Source organism: Salminus brasiliensis, chromosome 8, assembly GCF_030463535.1.
Source record: "Salminus brasiliensis chromosome 8, fSalBra1.hap2, whole genome shotgun sequence".
Lineage (NCBI taxonomy): Eukaryota > Metazoa > Chordata > Actinopteri > Characiformes > Bryconidae > Salminus > Salminus brasiliensis.
In genome coordinates, this window is record NC_132885.1 from 3,603,006 (window position 1) to 3,630,021 (window position 27,016).

The 27,016-nt window shown below is 39.0% G+C and overlaps 1 protein-coding gene across 1 annotated transcript in view; it reads right to left on the minus strand.

Annotated features, from left to right (window-relative positions):
- Positions 1-27,016, minus strand: part of itga4 (integrin alpha 4) — a 64,185-nt gene that overhangs the window by 30,921 nt on the left and 6,248 nt on the right. The window contains exons 3-14 of the mRNA XM_072685407.1: positions 25,301-25,395; positions 22,056-22,185; positions 21,887-21,954; positions 19,071-19,200; positions 15,456-15,541; positions 14,901-14,963; positions 13,848-13,985; positions 10,896-11,004; positions 8,104-8,198; positions 4,243-4,333; positions 2,779-2,824; positions 2,139-2,293 (exon numbers count right to left, since the gene is read on the minus strand). Coding sequence (XP_072541508.1) covers positions 2,139-2,293; positions 2,779-2,824; positions 4,243-4,333; positions 8,104-8,198; positions 10,896-11,004; positions 13,848-13,985; positions 14,901-14,963; positions 15,456-15,541; positions 19,071-19,200; positions 21,887-21,954; positions 22,056-22,185; positions 25,301-25,395 — 1,206 coding nt within the window. The remainder of the gene's footprint in view (positions 1-2,138; positions 2,294-2,778; positions 2,825-4,242; positions 4,334-8,103; positions 8,199-10,895; positions 11,005-13,847; positions 13,986-14,900; positions 14,964-15,455; positions 15,542-19,070; positions 19,201-21,886; positions 21,955-22,055; positions 22,186-25,300; positions 25,396-27,016) is intronic.

Sequence of the window (27,016 nt, forward strand, 5' to 3'; positions counted from 1 at the left end):
AAAACCCTGGATAAGAAATATCCTTTATTCTTTTAACATACAGTCACAGAAATGTGCCTCTACTGGCCAAAACAGTTCATCCTGGAATACTAAGCTGCTTCCTGTGAACCTGTGTTTTAATTGAATTCATATTAAAGTACATTATTTTCTTATTTAGTATTAGAATTTGTTGTGTGGACAGTAATAAGGTTTTAGCTGACCAAGTTTTAGCATGTTTTTTACAATAAACCAAATGAAAAAAGAAGCCTGGACCCGTGACTGTTAATGTAAATCCAATTCATTGTGGAACTCAGTATTAAATTATGCGCTAAAGTCATTTCATGGGTTACTCAGGTTAAAGACCGAAAGATGATGCTGCAATTCTACACGATTAGAAAGTGTGTGCGATTAGAATGTGCTCATAGCCGAGACAGTGCTGCATGGATGACTGATGTCTGTGGTTTCCTGTGGATTCCTGTATGTCTGTGGTTTTACCTATTTAGTGTGGTTTCATTTGAAGATTAGGTTAGGTGATATTCTGAGTTCTCTGGCTGGCTCTGTGTGCACGACAACACTTTCCAGGTCAACCATTCTTCACCCTCAGAAGTATAGATTAGAAGTGTGCTCAGGGTGTGTCCCCTCCAGCTTCTTTTAAAAGCGTGAGATGTCATTTCTCCACCAAACACCATCATTAACCAACAAACACCATCACTCTCCACAAAACATCAGCATTAACCAACAAACACCTTCATCCTCCATCAAACACTATAATCATCCATCAAATACCATCACTCTCCACCAAACATCAGCATTCTCCACCAAATACCATCACTCTCCACAAAACATCATCATTAACCAACAAACATCAGCATTCTCCATCAAACACTATAATCCTCCACCAAACATCAGCATTCTCCATCAAACATCAGCATTCTCCATCAAACACTATAATCCTCCACCAAACATCAGCATTCTCCACCGAACATCATCACTCTCCATCAAACATCAGCATTCTCCATCAAACACTATAATCCTCCACCAAACATCATCACTATCCACCAAACATCACCATTCTCCACCAAACACCATCGTTCTCCACCAAAGACCATAATTCTCCACCAAACATCATCACTCTCCACCAAACATCATTGTTCTCCATAAAACACCACCATTCTCCATCAAACACTATAATCCTCCACCAAATGCCATCACTCTCCACAAAACATCATCATTCTCCACCAAACACTATCATTCTCCACCAAACATCACCCCTCTCCACCACGCATCACCATTCTCCACCACACACCATCATTCTCCACCACACACCATCATTCTCCACCAAATACCATCATTCTCCACCAAACACCATCATTCTCCACCAAATACCATCATTCTCCACCAAACACCATCATTCTCCACCACACATCACCATTCTTCATCAAACACTATAATCCTCCACCAAACATCACTATTCTCCACCAAATACCATCTTTCTCCACCAAACAGCATCATTATCTACCAAACATCATCATTATCCACCAAATACCATCATTCTCCACCAAACATCATCATTCTCCACCAAACACTATCATTCTCCACCACACATCACCATTCTTCATCAAACACTATAATCCTCCACCAAACATCACTATTCTCCACCAAATACCATCTTTCTCCACCAAACAGCATCATTATCTACCAAACATCATCATTATCCACCAAATACCATCATTCTCCACCAAACATCATCATTCTCCACCAAACATCATCACTCTCCACCAAACATCATCACTCTCCACTAAACATCACCATTCTCCATCAAACACTATAATCCTCCACCAAACATCATTATTCTCCACCAAACACCATCATTCTCCACCAAACACCACCATTCTCCACCAAACACCATCTCCAAACAAAACCCATACTTTATCACCAATCACCAACATTTTAACATTCAACATCATACTTCTCCACCAAACACTATAATCCTCCACTAATGACCACCACTCTCTATCATACACCATCATCACAGGTCGAGGGTCACCCAATACTAGAGCAGTATTAACTGGGGAGAATCTTCTAGAAACTCACAGCAGTCACACACTAGTTACGACATCTGGCTTTATTGGATTTTTTGACAGGAGAGGGTTTCTCACCTATTTGCCCAGGTATGCGCTTGCCTTGGACCACAAAGCACACGTGGATGTCCACACACACAGCAGGAAGGCCATTCTCAGTGCATAAAGCCACTGATCGGTTCACACTGACCGGCAGCATCATGGAGGCCTCCACCATCACCACTGGACGAGTCCTGGAAAGAACAGCCCAAGAACAAACACGGCAGTGAAGGTCACGTCTTAATGAATTACCATCAGCAATTAGTCCAGAACTAGCCTTAATCCATGTCTCTTTAAAACATCCTAACAATGCCAGTTTTTAATAATTTTGAAGTAATTTTGGAAGTTCCTGTTCACGTAAACCCCCCCTACCACCAGCTAGCGCCCTCAGCGGAAATATACAACAGCTAACAGCTAATGCCTGTGCTGACCAACATCACACTAGGAGTGATGTGGGGAGGAGGAAGTGCCATCAACCCTCCCCTGAAAGAGCAAGGCCTATTGTGCTCCCTCTGGCTCCGGCTGCCGAGGGCAGGCAGCATGACCTCAGATCATAGTGAAAGCACCTTAGTCCACTGGACCACTCTGAAGTCCCCCTCCCCCCCAGATGTGCATGTTCTGATAGTTCTAATAAAACTCTCTGGACCAGGTTACAGTAACAGGTTCGAGCTGGACTCACCGGAGAACCACTGCAGTTTCAGACAGGAAAGCTCCCACCGCTACATCTGCAAAAGAGAAAATTGAGTCAGATTTAATCTGATATGCAAATAATTGATAAATAAATGTCTACACTGTCTTACTGTATTTTGGAAAATGTATAAAACTTGTATAAAAATGTATAAAACTTTTTTATTATTAATTATTTAAAAATAGAAATTTTATCAAATATATCTATTAAAACTTACTATTTTCACAATCATCTGCATTAGATGTTTAGATTTGACTAATATTAATCATATATATATATTTAATATGAATATATTAAATATTAATATTAATATTTATCTAATTTATCTAAATTAATAGCTTTATTGAACTCCGGAAGAGCAGAGTGCTTAAAATATCTGCATTTAATTAATTTACTGCACTTATACTCTACAGATATACGTTACATTTCTCTGTCATTTGGATGCAGGTGGATTTAGTCTCAATTCTACATTTTATGAAGGGTAAATTGTTTTTTACAGGAGAAGGATTTCCACCTGCAATGGAAATTAATGTACATAGATTTGATTGAAGTCATTTTGGAGCATTTTTATTGGTCCGTTTATCATAAAAAAATTCTGACACAATGCCAAGATTCATATTATATCAGAAAATGAAGAACAGCAAAAATGAAATAACCTGAAATACAAAAGTGTGTAGAAACATTGGTATATATTGGTATATATGTTCTCTGGACCTTTAAAGCCTCTGGGAATTTAAGTTTTCTGTTCTAATGAAGTGAAGCTGGCTCCTCAGGGCCCCCAGTGTAGATGTACACAGTATGTTATATGAGGATCTTCCCAAATATCTCCCTAATATCTGCTGGATTTCAGCACCATTGCTTATTATTCATATTTGTCATATAGAAAAACAAATACAATTAAAAAAAAATTAATTTCCACGAGTCAAGCCCACCTAACACACACTTCCTCACAATCTTACCATTTCTGATCCACACTCACTGCTGCAAAGCCCCTCAAACCCACTCAGCATCCCACCTCGTCTCTAACACACATCACATCTACTGGTTAAAACCCATCGGGACACTGGAGAAAACCATTCATCCTGCGTCTTTTAGAGTCTGCACTGTCGTAACACCTCGTATTGTGCCATGTTTTTCACCTTGGAGTGTGATTACAAAGCAAGGCCTCACAGAAGGACCGATGAGCTTTTCATGCTTTCTGAGCTGTGTGTGGGAAGCAGGTGCAACATGCAAGCTGAAAGAATTTACAAGTTACAGGAAATCCTGTCTTCTCAGATAAACGGCTGAAAGCAGAGGCGGCTGCACTGCAATGATGACAGGCAGATGATTAACGGCGTACTGTATGTAGAGACAGGGCGCACTAAGGGAACACAGAGTTCTGCATTATTCGCATCGGTTCTGTCAGAATAGAGGAAAACCTATTGCCATGCATAGCTATGGAGCCGAGGCTGTTACCTGGGTAACTGTTGCCATCAACATCGATGCCTCCGGACACGGACTGGCCGAACATACTGAGGCTGCTGCCGAACGTGGAACCTGTGATCCTCTAAACACAGAAACACAGAGACACCCACTATCAGCCACAGCAACGGTCTGAGCACATCTGCACTAAATGGACAAAAGTATTGGGACATCTGTTCATTCACTATTTCCTTCACTATTTCCACCCAAATCAAATGTATTAAAATAGTTGACCATGCTTTTGTTGGAGTATCTGTCTCTACTGTCCAGGGAAGAATATTTTATTTGTTACTAGAGCATTGCTGTGAGGATTTGATTGCTTCAGGATGTTGGATGATCACCACCCCACCTCATCATCCCCAACTTCTCAACTTATCCCAAAAGTACTTGATGGAGCACCATCCATCATTCTGGAGAACACAGCTCAATGCTGGGGGGCTTCATACCCCTCTACTAGCCCACGCCTGGCATTAAGCAGCATGGTGCCGATAGGTTCATGTTTAGAGTCCGATTCTATCTGTAGTACTTCTTCACAGTGTCCAGACAAGCTGTGTCTGTGCATTTGCACATCTATGTCAGCAATCGGTGCAACCTAAAGTATCTGAAGGCCTTCATTAGAAGGAGTGTCCACAAACTTTTGGACATATAGTGCATTTATACATATATTTCTAGGTGAAGTCTCCGCAGACGCTTTCACCACTCGAATGGGGCACTTTGGAGATGCCACACATGAGCCTAAGGTCACCAACTCATCCCAAAGATGCATCGTGTAACCGCATAACCGTATAACCGTATAACATCAGAACCTAGAGTCGCTGATGCTCTCATGTGACTGAATGCAATCAAATATTCCTCATAGCAATAATCTTGTGTAAAGCCTTCCCAGAGGGGTAGAAGCTGTTACTGCAGCAAGGGGGAACAAACTCAGTATTAAAACCCCTGATTTCAGAGGAAATAATGTTTTGGACATAAACAGAGCTGGATTAAAAATGCCATACACCATATGTGCACTTATTTATGACAAAAACAACAATAAAAAATAAATATAATAGTAATAATAATAATAATAATAATAATAATAATTAATATAATTTTATATTATTATAATTGTTATTACTATTACTATCATCATCATCAGCATCATCATCATCATTATTATTACTGTTATTATTGTTATTATTATTGTTGTTGTTGTTTTGTTTTGTAATACTACTACTACTACTACTACTACTAATAATAATAATAATAATAATAATAATAATTATTATTATTATTATTATAAATATAATTTTATATTATTATTATTATTACTATTACTATCATTATCATCATCATCATTATTATTATTGTTATTATTATTGTTATTATTATTGTTGTTGTTTTATAATACTACTAATACTACTACTAATAATAATAATACATATAATTTTATATTATTATTATTATTATTGTTACTATTACTATCATCACCATTATTATTATTGTTATTATTATTATTATTAGTAGTAGTAGTATTAGTATTATTATTGGTGTTTGTTTTGTTTTGTAATAATAATAATAATAATAATAATAATAATAATAAGTATTCTTTTATACTGGTTTTATTATTATTATTATTATTATTATTATTATTATTATATAAATAAGTATAAGTATTTTACTATAAATAAACTGTATAGTGAACTAGAGATGACTACACTGTACGATTTACTACATGTCATTCCTGAAAAGTTTAAAACACCAAACAATCTATTACTATTACTATCATTATCATCATCAGCATCATCATCATCATTATTATTACTGTTATTATTGTTATTATTATTATTATTATTGTTGTTGTTGTTTTGTTTTGTAATACTACTACTACTACTACTACTACTACTACTAATAATAATAATAATAATAATTATTATTATTATTATAAATATAATTTTATATTATTATTATTATTACTATTACTATCATTATCATCATCATCATTATTATTATTGTTATTATTATTATTATTATTATTGTTGTTGTTTTATAATACTACTAATACTACTACTAATAATAATAATACATATAATTTTATATTATTATTATTATTATTGTTACTATTACTATCATCACCATTATTATTATTGTTATTATTATTATTATTAGTAGTAGTAGTATTAGTATTATTATTGGTGTTTGTTTTGTTTTGTAATAATAATAATAATAATAATAATAATAAGTATTCTTTTATACTGGTTTTATTATTATTATTATTATTATTATTATTATTATTATTGTTGTTGTTTTATAATACTACTAATACTACTACTAATAATAATAATACATATAATTTTATATTATTATTATTATTATTGTTACTATTACTATCATCACCATTATTATTATTGTTATTATTATTATTATTAGTAGTAGTAGTATTAGTATTATTATTGGTGTTTGTTTTGTTTTGTAATAATAATAATAATAATAATAATAATAATAAGTATTCTTTTATACTGGTTTTATTATTATTATTATTATTATATAAATAAGTATAAGTATTTTACTATAAATAAACTGTATAGTGAACTAGAGATGACTACACTGTACGATTTACTACATGTCATTCCTGAAAAGTTTAAAACACCAAACAATCTATTACTATTACTATCATTATCATCATCAGCATCATCATCATCATTATTATTACTGTTATTATTGTTATTATTATTATTATTATTATTGTTGTTTTGTTTTGTAATACTACTACTACTACTAATAATAATAATAATAATTATTATTATTATTATTATAATAAATATAATTTTATATTATTATTGTTATTATTATTATTATTATTATTATTAGTAGTAGTAGTATTAGTATTATTGGTGTTTGTTTTGTTTTGTAATAATAATAATAATAATAATAATAATAATAAGTATTCTTTTATACTGGTTTTATTATTATTATTATTATTATTATTATATAAATAAGTATAAGTATTTTACTATAAATAAACTGTATAGTGAACTAGAGATGACTACACTGTACGATTTACTACATGTCATTCCTGAAAAGTTTAAAACACCAAACAATCTATTACTATTACTATCATTATCATCATCAGCATCATCATCATCATTATTATTACTGTTATTATTGTTATTATTATTATTATTATTATTATTGTTGTTGTTTTGTTTTGTAATACTACTATTACTACTACTACTAATAATAATAATAATAATTATTATTATTATAATAAATATAATTTTATATTATTATTGTTATTATTATTATTATTAGTAGTAGTAGTAGTATTAGTATTATTGGTGTTTGTTTTGTTTTGTAATAATAATAATAATAATAATAATAATAATAAGTATTCTTTTATACTGGTTTTATTATTATTATTATTATTATTATTATTATATAAATAAGTATAAGTATTTTACTATAAATAAACTGTATAGTGAACTAGAGATGACTACACTGTACGATTTACTACATGTCATTCCTGAAAAGTTTAAAACACCAAACAATCCATCTCTATAACCCTTCTGGTGTCTAACAGTACATTATAGTGATGTCTTGAGACTTCTTGACTTGTTTGGAGGGTGAAAAAGAGGGAACCAGTCATGTCAGGAAATGGTAGCTATTCGACCAGACTTGTTCTTTCCACTGCTTCCATATACACACCCCCCCCCAACACACACACACACACACATTTACAGAGGGAAAAGAGCACAATAGGGCCGCTGTAACAGGATGGAGTGGTCTAAGGGAGGAAGAAAATAAAGGGCCTTGACCTTCCCTCCCCCACATCTGCTACCCTACAGCAGTGATGTACACAGCAGGCGACGGGTGTACCTGAGAGAAACTGGAGGCTATTCCACTCTTCCTTCCGTTGTAGATATAAATAGCTCCTCGCAAGTCATCCTCCTGAGGAGCTCCGATGGCCACGTCTGAAACACAACCATTTACACAATCAGTGTCTGATAGATGTAAACAAGCGAGCACAAGAAATCGCAAAATTCTCACAGTGCAACAAGCTGAGGAGGCAAAGAAGACCTCTGTGTTTTTATAATTATTAGTATATAGCATATTTTACATTTAAAGAAAAATCCAACTTTTGCATATTTGTAAATAATATATATTACCATCATCACCACAACAGCCTGGGATTTCTGATGTAAAGAACGTCTAAAAGGTAACACTTGTTTATTATATTATATCTTATATTATATCTTATTAGATATTATCACACATATTAACAGCCCTTGCCCCTAAATTATTTTAAGATAATATAATAGATACTAGATAGATACTAATAGATATCTATTAACCACACACACACACTCACACACACATATATATATATATATATATATATATATATATATATATATAATATTATCCTATATATTATATTACACTATATTATATTGTATTGTATTATATTATAATAGTGTGTGTGTGTGTGTGTGTGTGTGTGTTGCTGACATTATTTACTATTTGTAATTAAAGTCAGTCTTATACTAGCTGGTGTTAATTAGTCCATAACCTCAGATCTCAGTCTCATTGCTGTAGCAGGTCATCACAACCCTGGTTGTGACGTTAATAACAGGTTTCCAATTTCACCATCAGTATCCGTTTAACCCCTAAAAAATAGCTTGCCGGCTGGCTGAAAGTGTTATTACAAGCTTCTACTGCCAGAGAACAGCCCCCTCGGTGTGTCCCTGTAGTCCCTGCAGTCACTGAGTAATACACCTTAGTGTGTAAAAAGCCACTCGGGCATTAATAGGTTGATTAGAAACTGTGAAAAGCAAACTACACGTCCTAACACTAAGTCAGTACGGCCATGACACAGTAGAGCAGTAGAGCAGTAAAGAGAAATTTTCACAGATTGTGAAAAAGTAAGTGCACCCTTTGGAGTGACCTGGATGTCTGCACTAATAAATATACAACATATTAATTCTATATAAGCTCAGCTTATATTAAGTCTTTGATTTCAAGCACATAAACAAACTTGTCTTTACATAATTTAAATAAAATTATGAATTAATATTTTTTAATTTCTGAAGTTAAGAAGGTAAAAACAGCCCTGTGTTAAGAAATCGCCCGTACACCAGCAGCATCCGGGAAACGGGCAGAGTGACAGGAGTGGAGAAACTCAGCAAAAGCAAAAACTGCGCTCTGATGACAGCGAGGAGGAAAGACCGACTTGACAGATAACCTAACCAAAAACAGTTTCAGTTAAAGCCACAGTGGGGCCCAGCGTGTGTGTGTGTGTGTCGTTCTCAACCGAGACGCTGAGAAAGACAGACAGACAGATAGAGGGAGACAGTTAAAGGTAAAAGGGAGTTGACAGGAAGGAGAATGAGAGAGATAGAGAATAAAGGAAGAGCGAACAAGAGAATGGGCTAGTGTATGTGTGTGTGTGTGTGTGTGTGTGTGTGTGTGTGTGTGGTTAGTGGTTGCTGTACTGTGGCAGTTTCCTCTAACCATGCAACTCTCACTTCACCACTCCCCTACACAACAGTGCATCTCTGAGTGTCACACATCCCTCCCTCTTAGACATGTTGTTCCGAACCCTCAATGAAAGACATTTTTAGAGAAAATATGTAAATTTATGTTTTTCAAGAAAAGCTGGTGGACGAAGTTCACCAACAAATCGAATTGACAGATTAGCCCTGGATAATATAATAGACAATATACATATATATATTATAGATATAATATATATAGATATAATATAATAGATAATATACACATATATATACATACAGGCACATGGTATATATGTATATATATATATATATATATATATATATATATATATATATATATATATATATATATATTTGAGCTGGGGAGTTGATTATCCAACACAGATGTGCAAATGCACACACACACACTACTTGTCTAGTCTGTGTAGAGAAGTACTGCCAATAGAATAGGACTCTCTGGAGCAGATAAACATCATGAAGCTATTGGCACCATGCTGCCTTATGCCAGGCGTGGGCTAGTAGAGGGGTGTAAAGCCCCCCAGCATTGAGCTGTGGAGCAGTGGAAGAACTGTGTTCTCTCGAATGATGGTAGTGGTGCTCCATCCAATACTTTTGGGATGAGCATTCTGACCTCACTAAAGCTCTTGTTGCTAAATGCAACCAAATCCTCACAGCAATCCCCACTGCCCAAGGACAGTAGAGACAATTCCTGCAACAACAGCTGGATAAACTACAGATATGTTTATTTATTTATATATTTATCTCTGAAATCAAGGGTATTAAACATGGTCCACCCTGCTGTTGTTGTCTCTACTGTCCTTGTGCAGTGGGGATTGCTGTGAGGATTTGATTGCATCCAGCAACAAGAACTTCAGAGAGGTCAGGATGCTCATCCCAAAAGCACTGGAGTGCTCTAGCTCACGCCTGGCATTAGGCAGCATGGTGACAATAGGTTCATGATGTTTACCTGCTGCAGAGAGTCCTTACAGTATTTCTCTACAGTGTGTGCATTTGCACATCTGTGTCAGCAATGGGTGCAACTTAAAGTATCTGAATGCATTCGTCCACAAACATTTGGACATGTAGTGTATGACAGAGTTAAATTTCTAGGAATTTCTAGGGTGCTCGATTGAGAGGAGGGGCTTTTTGTACCTGGATAGCCATCGTCGTCGATGTCGCCGAGGTCAGTGATGGTCTCCCCGAAACGAGCCGCGTACGAATCACTTCCAACCAGCTTAAACTCCGCCTCCTTCATGCTGGCCTGGGAACGGAAGTACAACCGTCAGCCTCGTCTTCCCCACAGTGCAGTGCGACTAACTGATACACGGCATTTAATGTATAGAGAAAATGAGCTCTCGCTTGTGTAACTGCATCTAATTAGTCATTAGTCTGCTAATGGTTTCAGTTATTCAGTCCCACTGAGTGGCCCGCTGAACTTGGAGTACAGCAGACCTCTACAGCTTCAGTTCCTCAGTATCTGGGCTTCCTCACTTTATACGACACACACACACAGTACTGTATTCCTGACGTTGTGGGGAGCTTCCACATCTTTCTGTATGGCTGTTTCAAGAAACCTAACCCAGGTTCTCCAAGCAAACGGCATAGACGGCATTTCTCCAGCATAGGGTTTATCCTAGCTTCCTCCTCTTACATTAGGGCATCCACTGTCCACCACGCAGCTTGATTTAGGGCGTGTCAGTGTGTAGTTGCTATGGTAATGGCGGGAAACATTTGTGCAAAAGACCTCTTAGTACAACCTGGTTGTACACACATGGTTACTAGACGCTCTATTCAACACTTAGGGCCCAATTTTAGCGATCTTAAGTGAGTCGCCCACCATGCAGCTTGATTTAGGGGGCGTGTCGGTGTATGTTTGCTATGGCAACGACGTGTAAAGTTCGCCATGCTCGGCTCAAAACACACAAAAGTCATGTACTGAGCTTTTTAATTAATCATGGGTGTGTTTTTTTGGGTAATAAGCCAATCAGCTCTTGCTGTTCCCTTTAAGAGCCAGGTGTGGTCAGACTGACCTTGGTGGGTTGCTATTTCAGTGGTGTAAAGCGTGGTGGGGGGGGTGTACGAGCGTCGGGCTGCACACGCCTGTGTTAACAATTCACTTCCAAGCTAGCAACGAACGTCTGACTGTTTAAATCTGGCAGTTGTTCTTTATATTGTATCAGAATTTTATGATGAATGAACCAATAGAAAAGCTCCAAATGACTTGTAGTAAAATCCTTCTACACTGACTTCCATTGAAAGTTACGAAGGTTTTGGATGTTCTCTAATAAAAGCCTTAGTTTTGTAGGAAAAGTGGAACCTGTAGTCCCCACAAAGAGCCAAATACTCACACTGAGACTACACACCCACACAAACTAGCCCTTGTGCTCTTGCTGCACACAAGAGGAGCATTAATTAACCATGCCCACAACAAGGCCATGGCCAAAAATGAAGTGACTCCATGAAGAAGTGCCTTGAACAGAAAGCCCACAGTCTGCTGCTGTCAGGGTCTAAAAAACGAGGCGGGTTTGTGGGGGGGGGGGCTTATTTCACAGCTCTGCTCGTCTGAAGAAACCACAGAGCAGAAAGTTTGAGGAAGTTTGGTACGGTTGCAGCTGGTTAATGTTTGACACTGAGTCTGGGGATCTTCAGAGCTGCTCCATCACTGCAGTCTTTAATGCTGAGGTTTCTAGATTAGACGAGGTCTCAGAAACACACCTCTACCCCCAACATCTGTGGAGACACTGTGGCCCTCTAGATAAACTAAACAATGTCCAAAACTTGATTCTTAGATGAATCTTGCTGCAGACTCTAACTGTCAAAAATTCATTTTCTGAATGTTAATTGATGATTAATTGTTGACAGAATGCAAAGGGTGGAACAGAGCGAGACACTTTCCACTGAATATGGACGCAAATCCTTGGCGATAGAAGTTACGATAGAGCTTGTAGTTCACTTCGCACTTTCAGAGTTGGGTGGAAGCTTTGACATTGCCAACCAGAGGACATTGACATTGAGCAAGCGATGTCAAAGCTTCCACCCAACTCTAAAAGGCGAAGTGAACTACAAACTCTAAAGTGGGCTGGTGAACATCCAAAATTTGGACCTCACTAACTAACCTTTTTTTATTATTAATTTTCTGTGGCAAAAATTTCCCAATTAGGTTCTGCCAATTAACCCACCAGCACTGCTCCCGACACTTGCAGAGTAAGAACTTACATGTGAAGCCTCTTTTTTGAACTGATGCGGCATTGCTGGCCACCCAACACAGGTGGTACAGGTCCCTAGCTCCAGCGTACCAGCATCTGTGCAGGCCAATATCTCCGAATGACCAACTGTGCTCTCCTGGACTCCAGCCGCTGATGGCAAAGCAGCATGGCACGGGATTCAAACTCGCGACCCCCCGGCCATAGTGGCAGCGCGTTAGACCACTAAGCCATTCTGAGGCGTCCCTCACTAACGCTCTTGTCTCTACTGTTTAAGGAAGGCTTTCTACTAGATGAGAATTTGTAAGAATCTGATTGCATTCAGCCTTCCTAACACTCTAATCAAATCCTCCCAGCAATGCTCCTCCAAAATCTAGTAGAAAGTCTTCTTCCCTGGACAGTAGAGACAGATATTCCAACAAAAGCCTGATCAACTCTTTTTAATGCTCCTGATTTCAGAAGAAACAATGAATGTCCCAATACTTTTGTCCATATAGTGTACATCTGCGGCTTGTCCTCACCATACATATTCAGTACTGCAGTGTCCTCTGGGTTTACTGTGCTCACTGTCTTTTACTGTTTTTCACTCCATGTTCGCATGTGTACACTTTACGTAGTCGTGTGGAGGGACATGTTGCTCGGTGGAGCACTGTGGCCCTACAGGGATGGGACTTCACCCCGCTGTGTTCTTCTATATGGTCAAAACCACAATAAGGACTCTTGAACTTGAAGAACTGGGAATTTGTGGGTTTTGTTAACAGGTGGTGAAACTTCTACTCTTCGTAGATTCGAGGTTATACAGAGGAACTGGCCTATGTGTGTGTGTGTGTGTGTGTGTGTGTGTGTGTGTGTGTGTGTGTGTGAGTGTGTGTAGTGAAGTAAAGCCTGGTCTGGTCCTTACCCGGCCCTGGTTGATGTAAACATGCACGCGGCCCTCCTCTCTCACTGTGCTGTACATGGGAGCCCCCACCAGCAGGTCCGAAAGGCCATCAGCGTTCAGGTCAACCGCACAAACACTTGCGCCATAGTATGATCCAAGCTGCGAAAGGAAAGGAAAAACAAACAAACAAATAAACAAATAAATATACATATTTTATTTCATTTTATTTTATTATTAAGCAATTGAACAGTCTTCAGAAACTCACACTGGCTTTATAGTGAATATGGATTATTGAGTATTAAAACAAACAAACAATATATATATAACTAAACTAACTAACTATAAAAACTATATATATAATTACAATAACAATTTCTTATTAATAATTTCTTAAGACTTATATTATAATTAATTAGAAAAAAGCATTCATAATTTAACCATACATCATATATAATATAAATGTATTACTAAAAGTTTATTTTACATGCTTTATTATATACATTACAGTTACATTTATTTGTATTTTATATACTAATACATTTTTTAAAAATAAAATACCAAAATGTTTTTATGTTTGATGCTGTATACTTTATTTATTATTTAGTAATTAATAAAAAAATAATTATATTAATAATAAGTAATATATTTTATTTGATTAAACAAAAGTATAATTTATTCATCTTATTTTATTATAAAATATATTTTTTTATAAATATGTTTATTCAAATTAAATAATAAATTTTTTGTTAATATTTTGCATATCAAATATAAAAACATTATAATATTATCTTAATGTATTATTATGTAATAACATCTGGTTATTATTTTGTATGTGATTTAACTTTTAAAATAAATACAAAATTGAAAAAAATACAAAAAACTTTTCTAACTATTATTTTGTATATCATTTAAATGTAATTGTTTTAAACAAAATCAATACTTTAACAATTTCTTCCAAAAACTAAAAATTAAAAACAGAAACATTTTTGATGTATTGCCAAGGTATCAGGTTTCATGCATGCGCACACACCCAATATTGAGACTATATGGAGTTTTCACAGTGAACAAACTCACCTGAGTGCCGCTGGTCTCATTAACTATCTGTAGGGTGTTTTCTCTAACCTGGAATATATACGCCTGCAGAAAGAAGAAGTCAGTTTATAGAAACAGTGTGTGACGTTTCACCAGCTTCAGGAACCCCCTGATTCTAGATATTCATCACAAATCTCCTGGTAATTCAACTTCCAGACAATTTCCACTCCTCACAGCAGATCTTTGGTAAGGTCATCAGACCCTGGGCTTATTCTGAGACGGGCGGTTGTAAAAATTTAGCGTATTTTTTTGCAGACTCTGCACAACTGCTTCCTCTTTCTGCACAGATGGAAGGGAAGAAACATCATGAGTCCATGTGAAAGGACATCATACCTAACCTAAAGTTCTTAAGAGTCTTAGACATTCACCACAGTGTTCAACGCAAACCGCATGGCCTTCTGGGTGGAGTGAGAAGATACTATTAGTGAAACCCCACAAGACCAGGAGATACAAGGCATGGGTTTCTAAAAAGTGGCCAGTGAATTTAATGAACTGAACTGAAGTAAAGAGGAACAAATAAAAGCTGTTAACTCTTACTTTACCAATCTGCCCATGCTGAGGCGCCCCTCCCACTATCTCTGTGCTGTGCGGGTTAAGGAAGTGTCCAGCGCCCACAGAGTAGCCTGCAAGAGAGAGACGGCAGCAGGTCAGCTGTAATGAACAGTCATCACTACGACATTCACACTGAATCACAGCATTTCTTTCATTTCTAAGCTGAATCTGCCTCGCTGTTCAGCATCCAGAGCACGACTGGTGCACATGAACAGCTGCATGGTCTGAACGTCCATCTACAACCAATTCACCAATTTTAAATCAATTCACATGGGAAAATAAGCAATTAAGTAAAAAAAAACTGCGGTCAGTGGCCTGGCAGGATCTTAGCCGGTCAGGAACGGCTTGAACTGGTTAATATAGATGTACTGATTTCTTGCAAATCCTGGGCTGATATCACTTTACACTAGGACTTATTAATGAGGATTTATTAATGGTTATTAATTAGGCTCTAATTCAGTCTACTGCGCTACCACTATAGTCCGGGGGTCACAATTTCGAACCCTGAGCCATGTCGCTTTGCCATCAGCAGCCAGAGTCAGAGAGAGCACAATTGGCCGTGGTCTTTCCGGTTGGGTAGGGGGTTGGGCAGGGGACCCAGCGCTTTCCTCTGAGCGTGTCCGAGCTGCCGGGGATGCCACATCAGTGGCAGTTTGGAAAGTGGCTGGTGGTGGCTGGCTTTGCATGTATCCGAGGAGACGTGTGTTAAGTTCTTACCCTCCCAGTGTCGGGAGCATTGGTAGTGCTAGGGGAGCTACGAACGGTAATGTGGGGTAATTGGCGATTAAATGGCAATTAATTAGGTCAAGAATAAATATAAATATACAAATATTAATAAGCAGATACATGAGGAGATTTTTTCCAGGTCTTTCTCAGGACATTTTCCATTACTTCCAACATACAATTTAATGAGTTACATGGTGACTGGACGCTCTATCCAACACTTAGGGCCCTATTTTAGCGATCTTTTGGTGAGCCGTCCACAGCACAGCTTGATTTAGGGGGCGTGTCAGTGTGTGTTTGCTATGGTAACGACAGGAAAATCTCGCCTTGCTCGGCTTGAAATGCACAAGTCATGTCCTGAGTCTCTTAATTAATCATGGGTGTGTTTTTTTGGCATAACGTGCAGTAATAAACCAATCGGCACTCGCCGCTCCCTTTAAGAGCCAGGTGCGGTCAGACTGACCTTGGCGGGTTGCTATTTCAGTGGTGTAAATCGTGGGGGGGTGTACGAGCGTCGCGCCTGTGTTGACAATTCACTGCCAAGATAGCAACGAACATCTGACTGTTGACGAACGTCTGTCTAGACTGTTTTCAGTCAGTGGAGCTCCTGCTGTGTTTTCCGCTGCTGAGATACACACCAATACTCCTGACTGACCTGGATAAACTGACCTGGACACTCCTCATTTCGAGACTATATTCACAAGCAGTGCTGCTGTTTAAACGATGCCGGCGGAAGGCGTGAAAATAGACTGCTGATGGGGAGTAAGATAGCAACGAGCATCGCAAGGCGCCTTGCACAGGGTGTAAGATAGGACCCCTAGTATTTGAATGATAGAAAATCAAGCGGCTCTTGGAGATGGTCAGTCTAGTTAAATTATGGGTATTTAAAAGTCAAGTTTTAGCACATATGGGTGCTATTTTAAATGCTCCTATGACTCATTCAGTAGTGGGAAACATCTGCATAAACAGTGCAAAAGTGACATCCTAATTTTTAACACATCTGCCACCAAACCAGGAGTACGTTAATGACATGCAGCTATCTCAGTGACTCACTGACTCAACTTCTCCAGGATCTCACCAATATTTCCAGCACATTTTTAGCAATTTCCTCATTATCCAGTCATTTGCACAGCCTGAAACATAGTCTCTAGATGTACAGGACACTAGAACTAGAACTATTACTGATTGTCAGCTGGCTTCTGTTTACAACCAGAATTCAATAAAGAGTAGAATCTAAAAGGATAAAGTATCGACAGCTTAGCAGCGAAGAGCAGCGAAGAGCAGCGAAGAGCAGCTCAACCAAACCACAGTGTAAAAGTAGCAGATCTTAACACTTTAGATCACACCTCACAGAGATGAGCTCATACTAACACGAGTTAGAGATGGTCCTCAGATACATCTAGCTGTAGTTAGACATTTTTGGGTTTTGGGTTGAGTTTAAACTTAGAGTTAGAGTGAGGTTTTGAGTTGAGGTTAAAGCTAGGGCTAAGTCGTGGTTAGGACAAAGGTGAGGGCTGGGTTTAGGTTTTCGGTTGAGGTTAAGGTTAGAGTTAGGTTGAAGGCTAGGACTAGGGTTAGGGTGAAGTTTTGGGTTGAGTTTAAATTTAGAATTAAGGTGAGGGTTAGGGCAAAGGTGAGGGCTGGGTTTAGGTTTTAGATTGAGACTAAAGTTAGGATTAAGGTGGGGGTTGGGACAAAGGTGAGGGCTGGGTTTAGGTTTTAGGTTGATGTTAAGGTTAGGATTAAGGTGAGGGTTAGGACAAAGGTGAGGGCTGGGTTTAGGTTTTAGGTTGATGTTAAGGTTAGGATTAAGGTGAGGGTTAGGACAATGGTGAGGGCTAGGTTTAGGTTTTAGGTTGAGGTTAAAGTTAGGATTAAGGTGAGGGTTAGGACAAAGGTGAGGGCTGGGTTTAGGTTTTAGGTTGAGGTTAAAGTTAGGATTAAGGTGAGGGTTAGGACAAAGGTGAGGGCTGGGTTTAGGTTTTCGGTTGAGGTTAAAGTTAGGATTAAGGTGAGGGTTAGGACAAAGGTGAGGGCTGGGTTTAGGTTTTAGGTTGATGTAAAGGTTAGGATTAAGGTGAGGGTTGGGTTCAGGTTTTGAGTTGAGTTTAAACTTAGAGTTAGGTTGAAGGCTAGGACTAGGGTTAGGGTGAGGTTTTAGGTTAAGGTTAAGGTGAGGGTTAGGGCAAAGGTGAGGGCTGGGTTTAGGTTTTAGGTTGAGAATAAAGTTAGGATTAAGGTGAGGGTTAGGACAATGGTGAGGGTTAGGACAAAAGTGAGGGTTAAGACAAAAGTGAGGGTTAGGACAAAGGTGAGGGTTGGGTTTAGGTTTTGAGTTGAGTTTAAACTTAGAGTTAGGTTGAAGGCTAGGACTAAGGTTAGGGTGAGGTTTTAGATTGAGTTTAAATTTAGAATAAAGTGAGGGTTAGGGCAAAGGTGAGGACTGGGTTTAGGTTTTAGGTTGAGAATAAAGTTAGAATTTAGGTGAGGGCTAGGACAATGGTGAGGGTTAGGACAAAAGTGAGGGTTGGGTTCAAGTTTTGAGTTGAGTTTAAACTTAGAGTTAGGTTGAAGGCTAGGACTAGGGTTGGGTTCAAGTTTTGAGTTGAGGGTATAGTTAGGGTTTAGGATGAGGTTTAGGATGATATTAAAATCAGTGTAGCAGATATTTAGAATTAGATTTAGAATTTAATTCAAGGGGAAGTTCAGCATCTACAAAGTATCTAAAGTTAGGACTCGTAAAACAGCACACTACGAAAGGCCGTCTAGCGGAAAGTGGTGTTTACCTGTTTTTAAGATAAAATTTAGGCTGGAACCTGAATCTGAACTGTTCTTACTGGTCGTGAGAGAGTGAGAAAGACAGCAAAATGTACTCACCAAGATAGCTACCATAGAGCACTGCACTCTCATCGTCCACATAGGCAGCAGATATGTTGCTGGTGGTGTTGTAGACCAGCACAGATCCAGTCCAGTACGAACTACCAGGAGCACCCATAATCAGCAGGTCCTAAAATAAATACCACAATAAATATTAAATCATGTGACACACTTCTGCTGTCATGACATGTAGCTCCTTGGTGTTGTAGGTCTGGAGGTATAGAATTAACTGAGTACCACCCTGAGACAGTGAGGGCTGTCTTTTATTTGTAATGTACATTATGCAGCCCTCTACTGTTCTCGCTCTACTGTTAACTCATCATCCCCATGTTTAACACATAACTTCAAAATCCATACACAGGTTAAAGTTACTGTACCTTCGACTGAGTGTTAGGTTTAGGGTTAGGTATAGTGTTAAATTTAAGGTTTGAGTGGTAGGTTTGGGGTTAGGTATTGGGTTCAGGTTAAGGTTAGAGTGAGTGGTAGGTTTAGGGTTAGGTATTGGGTTCAGGTTAGGGTTAGAGTGAGGGGCAGGTTTAGGGTTAGGTATTGGGTTCAGGTTAGGGTTAGAGTGAGTGGTAGGTTTAGGGTTAGGTATTGGGTTCAGGTTAGGGTTAGAGTGAGTGGTAGGTTTAGGGTTAGGTATTGGGTTCAGGTTAGGGTTGAGTGAGGGGTAGGTTTAGGGTTAGGTATTGGGTTCAGGTTAGGGTTAGAGTGAGGGGCAGGTTTAGGGTTAGATATTGGGTTCAGGTTAGGGTTAGAGTGAGGGGCAGGTTTAGGGTTAGGTATTGGGTTAAGGTTAGGGTTAGAGTGAGTGGTAGGTTTAGGGTTAGGTATTGGGTTCAGGTTAGGGTTAGAGTGAGGGGCAGGTTTAGGGTTAGGTATTGGGTTCAGGTTAGGGTTAGAGTGAGTGGTAGGTTTAGGGTTAGGTATTGGGTTCAGGTTAGGGTTGAGTGAGGGGTAGGTTTAGGGTTAGGTATTGGGTTCAGGTTAGGGTTAGAGTGAGGGGCAGGTTTAGGGTTAGGTATTGGGTTAAGGTTAGGGTTAGAGTGAGTGGTAGGTTTAGGGTTAGGTATTGGGTTCAGGTTAGGGTTAGAGTGAGGGGCAGGTTTAGGGTTAGGTATTGGGTTCAGGTTAGGGTTAGAGTGAGTGGTAGGTTTAGGGTTAGGTATTGGGTTCAGGTTAGGGTTAGAGTGAGTGGTAGGTTTAGGGTTAGGTATTGGGTTCAGGTTAGGGTTGAGTGAGGGGTAGGTTTAGGGTTAGGTATTGGGTTCAGGTTAGGGTTAGAGTGAGGGGCAGGTTTAGGGTTAGGTATTGGGTTCAGGTTAGGGTTAGAGTGAGGGGCAGGTTTAGGGTTAGGTATTGGGTTAAGGTTAGGGTTAGAGTGAGTGGTAGGTTTAGCGTTAGGTATTGGGTTGAGGTTAGGGCTGAGTGAGTGGTAGGTTTAGGGTTAGGTATTGGGTTCAGGTTAGGGCTGAGTGAGTGGTAGGTTTGGGGTTAGGTATTGGGTTCAGGTTAGGGTTAGAGTGAGGGGTAGGTTTAGGGTTAGGTATTGGGTTCAGGTTAGGGTTGAGTGAGTGGTAGGTTTAGGGTTAGGTATTGGGTTCAGGTTAGGGTTAGAGTGAGGGTTAGGTATTGGGTTCAGGTTAGGGTTAGAGTGAGTGGTAGGTTTAGGGTTAGGTATTGGGTTCAGGTTAGGGCTGAGTGAGTGGTAGGTTTGGGGTTAGGTATTGGGTTCAGGTTAGGGTTAGAGTGAGGGGTAGGTTTAGGGTTAGGTATTGGGTTCAGGTTAGGGTTAGAGTGAGGGGTAGGTTTAGGGTTAGGTATTGGGTTCAGGTTAGGGTTGAGTGAGTGGTAGGTTTAGGGTTAGGTATTGGGTTCAGGTTAGGGTTAGAGTGAGGGTTAGGTATTGGGTTCAGGTTAGGGTTAGAGTGAGTGGTAGGTTTAGGGTTAGGTATTGGGTTCAGGTTAGGGTTGAGTGAGTGGTAGCTTTAGGGTTAGGCATTGTGTCAAATTTAAGGTTTGAGTGGTAGGTTTAGGGTTAGGTATTGGGTTCAGGTTAGGGTTGAGTGAGTGGTAGGTTTAGGGTTAGGTATTGTGTCAAATTTAAGGTTTGAGTGGTAGGTTTAGGGTTAGGTATTGGGTTCAGGTTAGGGTTAGAGTGAGTGGTAGGTTTAGGGTTAGGTATTGGGTTCAGGTTAGGGTTAGAGTGAGTGTTCAGGTTCAGGTTTAGGCCTTGTGTTAAATTTAGGATTAGAGTGGACAGGGGTTCGGCGGGCAGCAGGGTTAGGTTTAGGGTTAAGGTTAAGTTTAGAATTAGAATAAGTTTTAGGGTTAGTTTTAGGTTTAGGGATAAGGTTATGATAGAGTGAGTGTTAGGTTTAGGGTTTGGGTTAAGTTTAAGAGTAAGTGTTGGCGTTAGAGTGAGTATTAGGGTTGAGGTTAAGGTTATGGCTAGTATTAGTGTTAAGTTTAGGCTAAGAGTTTGGGCTGAGATTTAAGTAGGCGTTAGGGTTAAGGCTTTAGGGTTCGGGCCAGAGTGAGGGCCAGGTTTAGGTTTATGATTAAGGTAAAGGTTAGTAAAAAGTTAGCCCGAGCGTTAGGTTTAGGATCACCACTGAGGTTCAGATTAGGGTTAGAGTGAATGTTTGGTTTCAGGACTAAGTGAAGGAGTGTTTAACTGAATATCAGTTAAAGGCATCTACAACGAGCCTCTACAGTGAATCTTCAAACTACAATTTTCTGCTGTTGGTAAGCGACTGCACGCTAACTATCCGTCATGGCCTGGAGCAGCTGAGGAAAGAAAATGGACTTACTTCCGTGAGAAAGTTTGAAATTCCAGCCTGGCAGGATCCATAGTCTTCCCCAAACTTCCTTTGATGATCTGAGCAAACACAAGGCACCCGTTCACACAGGGAAAAGCAACTCCCACAAATCAAAAGTACCAACACCTCACATTTAATCTGCGTAACAGACGAACTGTACCTCTATAGCAGGGGATGTAGTGCCTCGCCCGGTTTAAATTGGAGCTGAATTTGAAGCACACACCATGAGGCAGCTTGTTTTGATTGTCTTTTTTGGAGAAGAAGACGTTCTTCCAGCGATGACCACAGGCCTGGAATCAGAACCGGCTCGTAAGCGCACACAAAACAGGCTTTTGTATCAGACGTAATGAGTTACAGCCTCAGCAGACCTCTCAGGCCTCCACGACCCAAGAACGACTGTCAGATGAGATGCTAATCATGACAGAACTCGTCATTCTCGTCAGTACTGGTAACTAAAGGCAGATACAAACCATTACGGAAAATAGACGGAAAAGTCATCGGTGCTACCAGTGCTATTAACAGGCACGTATATACACATTTAGAGCATTGTAGAACCAAAGCAGTTCAAGATAAGGCCGTTTTACATGACTGTTTAGGGTTTAGGCAGTGCACAGATTAAATTTTGGGAAATCTGTTAAGAAATTAAGACTGAAATTTGACACGGACTACAACTAATAATTATGATGATGATAATATTTTCTGAATTGGTAATCATACCATTAAAATTTCATACTATTGGGGGCTCTAATGCTACCCCTGTGGACCACTGGGGTCCAGGGTTCCTAAGTTCCACCTTGCCATCTGTGACCAGAATCTGAGAGAGCACAATTGGCCACGCTCTCTCCAGGTGGGTAGATGGCGCTCTCTCCCGGCATCGGCAGTCAAAAAGACTGACTAGCATATTCAAATAAACTTGATAAGCTTGACCAAACACTACTTTACCACTACTGCTACTGCACTATAGTGACCCTGGTCCAACCTGGGTTTATATTTATAGCATTATATACAAATTATTATAGCATTACAATAGAATTATATGTCAAAAGTCTCCCTTTTGATAAATAAATAAGTGAATAAATAAATGAATGACAGCTACTCATGAGGTGGAGCTTCTTTAAATTGTTTCATATTTAGCTAATGTTTATTTTCATTAGAGTTGCACCAATACTGTATCACTATCGGCGCAGATACTGGCACTTACACACAGTATCGGTGTTCGCAATATATGTATATTTTTTCCTTACATAGAAAACTTTATAAAACCAAGTGTTTAAACAACCAGTAAAAGACAGTCATAATTAGTTATTACCATTAAATACATTAAGGTTAATGCACTTTTTTATTTCCATGTGTTGTTTTTTTATATTTATATTATATATATTTTTTACTTTATATATTTTTTTTATTTTATATATATATTATATACGAAAAGGTTGAGTATTAGTAAGTAAACCTGACCAAAATAATTCAATTGAACCGTGCAGAGAGTCAGTCAACAGAAAAAAACACAGCAGTATCACCACATTTAAAAATGGCATCAAAAACAGAGAGAATTATTCAGTGTTCAGCGCCCCGCACTCGGGCTGGGCATTAAAATTCAACACTTCTTCTGAATCTCATTTTAATGAAACATCCGCTTTGTCTGGTGTTTTTCTGAGCTTTTTTATAAACTGGTGATGCTCTGGATGTATTAAAAAAAGCTGCAGTGCCATCATCTCCCACTTTGGTACTACCAATGAACCCAAGTCTTTTTTTAAAACATGCGAAAACAACCACTGACTCTTTCCAATGCAACGTTGCTGGGCAGCTGACATTCTCGGAGGAAAGCTGCGAGGGTCCCTAACAGATGCTGGTGCCGGCCAACATCGCTTTGAGAGTGATGAGGGGAGAGAGCGCCATCTACCCACCCGGAGAGAGCGTGGACAATTGTGCTCTCTCAGATTCTGGTGGCATGGATGGGGATTCTAACTTGGGAACCCTGGACCACAGTGGACCACAGGGGTAGCATTAGAGCCCCCAGTAGTATGAGATTTTAATGGTATGATTACCACTTCAGAAAATATCATCATCATCATCATCACAGTTATTATTATTATTATTATTATTATTATGAGGTACACTTACACGTAAAGACATGAACCAGTTCTTTGACTGAACACATGCCAATTTTACAATAGAATTATATGTCAAAAGTCTCCCTTTTGATAAATAAATAAGTAAATAAATAAATGAATGACAGCTACTCATGAGGTGGAGCTTCTTTAAACTGTTTCATATTTAGCTAATGTTTATTTTCATTAGTGTTGCATCGATACTGATACTGTATCGCTATAGGCGTCGATACTGGCACTTACACACAGTATTGGTATCCGCAATATATGTATATTTTATTCTTACATAGAAAAAAGTGTTTAAACAGCCAGTAAAAGACAGTCATAAATAGTTATTATCATTAAACTGACTTTTAATTGAACTTTTAGCACTTTTTTATTCCCATGTGGTGTTTTTTTTTTTGGTTCTAAAACCAAACGTTTAAGAGTTTAGGCAGCTTGTTTTAAAGCCACACACTGAAGTTTAGCATCTTTTTACATTGAGACGTGTACTTGTAATAAAATGTGAATTTTAAACACCAAATAAAAAGCAGTTTGGTCGAGCTAAGCAAGATTACGCTTCCCTACATGCTTACTGCAGTGTGGCGATCTTCATTGTTTCAGACCTCTAAACTTTTTAAATGTGCAGTTACTCAACCAGTACATGCTGCTCTTTTTAAGGAGTATCAGGATTTATAGTCGTCTGTCCAGTATTTAGAGTTAGTATCGGTATCGGTATCGGTACAGATTAAAAATCTGGTATCGGTATCTGAAAGGAAAACGTGTAGGTGTAGCCCTAATTTTCATTATAGATAAATCCACTTTATTCTTTTTTCCATTACTGGGTTGACTGGCTTTCAAAACTCTGAAAACTGGTCAAAAACTGGTGGGATTCTCTGTTCGGTAGCATTTTTTAACACCAGTATGAAAACCATCAATTTTCATACCATGGTGTACCTAAAACTGGTATACAGCTGCAACCCTAATCATGATAATGAGATCAAATGGGCAGAATAGTCTCAGTGGTTAAAGCAATGGGTCACTGACCACAGGGTTGAGCGATAGATCTCTAGGTTAGCTAAGCTGCCAATGATGGGCTCTTCAGCCAGGCCCTCTCTGCTCCAGGGGTGCTGAAGCCTAGCTGACGTAGGTCTTTCTTGGTCATGCTGTTTGACCAGCTTGGTCAAGCTTGGTCATACTGATTAGCGTGGTCATGTTAAACCATCAACATGTATCTGCTAAACAGTTTATCACGATTTCAGATTTTCCTTTTCAAAAATGACACGTTTATTTGAAACGGAGGCAGAGCACATACCAGAATGTCACCGCTGGAGGATCGTCTGGACAGGCTAACCCCCAGCCACTGGTTATCACTCTCCGCCTGGCACGTTTTCCCACACCACTCCACACCTAGACGAAAACCCCAACACAGGCTGGGTTAGTGTTTTATTCCAACACCCAGAAAACAATATAAACCATACACACAGCTGTCTGTGTAATTCATCACACACACACACACACACACACACATACATACAAGAATTAACAGACACAAGAGATCAGTCAGAACATCCTCCTTCACAGTAGATCAGGTTTGCACTGGAGGCCAATATAAGGCCAAAGTAGCAACTAAAGCTTGGATCCCATTAATATAACAGTGCTACCCAGATAACATGCTCATATGGGGCCTGTATGTTTAACCCAACTGGGAACTAGGGCTGGGCAATATGGTAAAAATACTATATCACAATATTTAATGTCTTTAAATGTGATATTTATCACAATACCTTTAATCACAGACTAAAAACATCAGTAGCAACAGATTCAGATCCTCTCCTGTACTGAACACAGTGATTTCTACTCAACATCTGCTGCTAAACCCAGTCTAATTACACTGTTAGTAATGAAACCTGCACCTGATCAGTGTTTATTATGCACTAACAGTCTCCTCCATATGCTTAGAGAAGCTTATTATTATCACCTTAACAACATTTATCACGATAAGCCCAACTGAGAACCACAAAGCATTACCCATGGATTCCATGTTGGCCCCACATATGGATGCCCACCAAGGTCAGGATGGGATGCGGAAGGGTTAAACATGGGTCCCATTTGGGTTGTACACTACACATGTGACCTAGATGGGATTCATATGAGATTAGGGTAGGGCCCACCTAGAACCCACCTAGTCCACCCATGCGAGCCCAATATGAGCATGTTGGCTGGGTACCAGATCAACTAAATTGTCACACACTCTCCTCAAGCCACATGGAGGTGTTCAGTAATCGCTAATAGACGTGCTGATGTGATTTCTGATCCTGTATGACTCACCGTTCTCTATAAACATAGGCCGGTATGTGCTTTCCTGTAGCGCTCGTTTAGTGCTGACTAATAAGTATGAAGTACTACTCAAAGCCATACCCATACCCAACTGGGCGGTAAGCTAACAGACACATTGCAGAAGCAGCAGAACAACAACTCAAGGGGTTTAATTTAACATTTGACTTACAAACAGGAAAGGAAATATCGAGACACTTGAGTATCGTGATACAGTGCCATCACCTAGCCCTGCAGTCTGCCATTCCCTTTCTTCCACACATCAGTGAAAGAAGGAGGTTCTGAAGAGCTCACTGAGCTCCAGTGTGGTTCTGTATGTAATAGGAGACACCGCTGCACCAACAACAACAAGTCAGCTGGTGAAATTTAGACCTTCCCTCCTAGATCTTCCTCCATCAGCTGTGAGTGGTGTTATTATTGAACAGTGGAAGAGTTTAGGAGGAACAGCTCACAGAGAGCAGCTCAGTGTCCACCGAGTGTCTGTCAGACCACGTAAAGTTACAGAGCGGGGTCAGGGCCGAGTGCTGAGCTCAGAGCAGAGTGCAGAAAAGCCTCCAACTGACTCAATAACTGCAGCAGAGCTGAGGAGGTGAGGTGAGGTGGTGTCACTAAATGCAATCAAATCCTCACAGCAATGCTCCTCCAAAGAACATCCAGTACAAAGCCTTCTTCCCTGGACAGTAGAGACAGATAC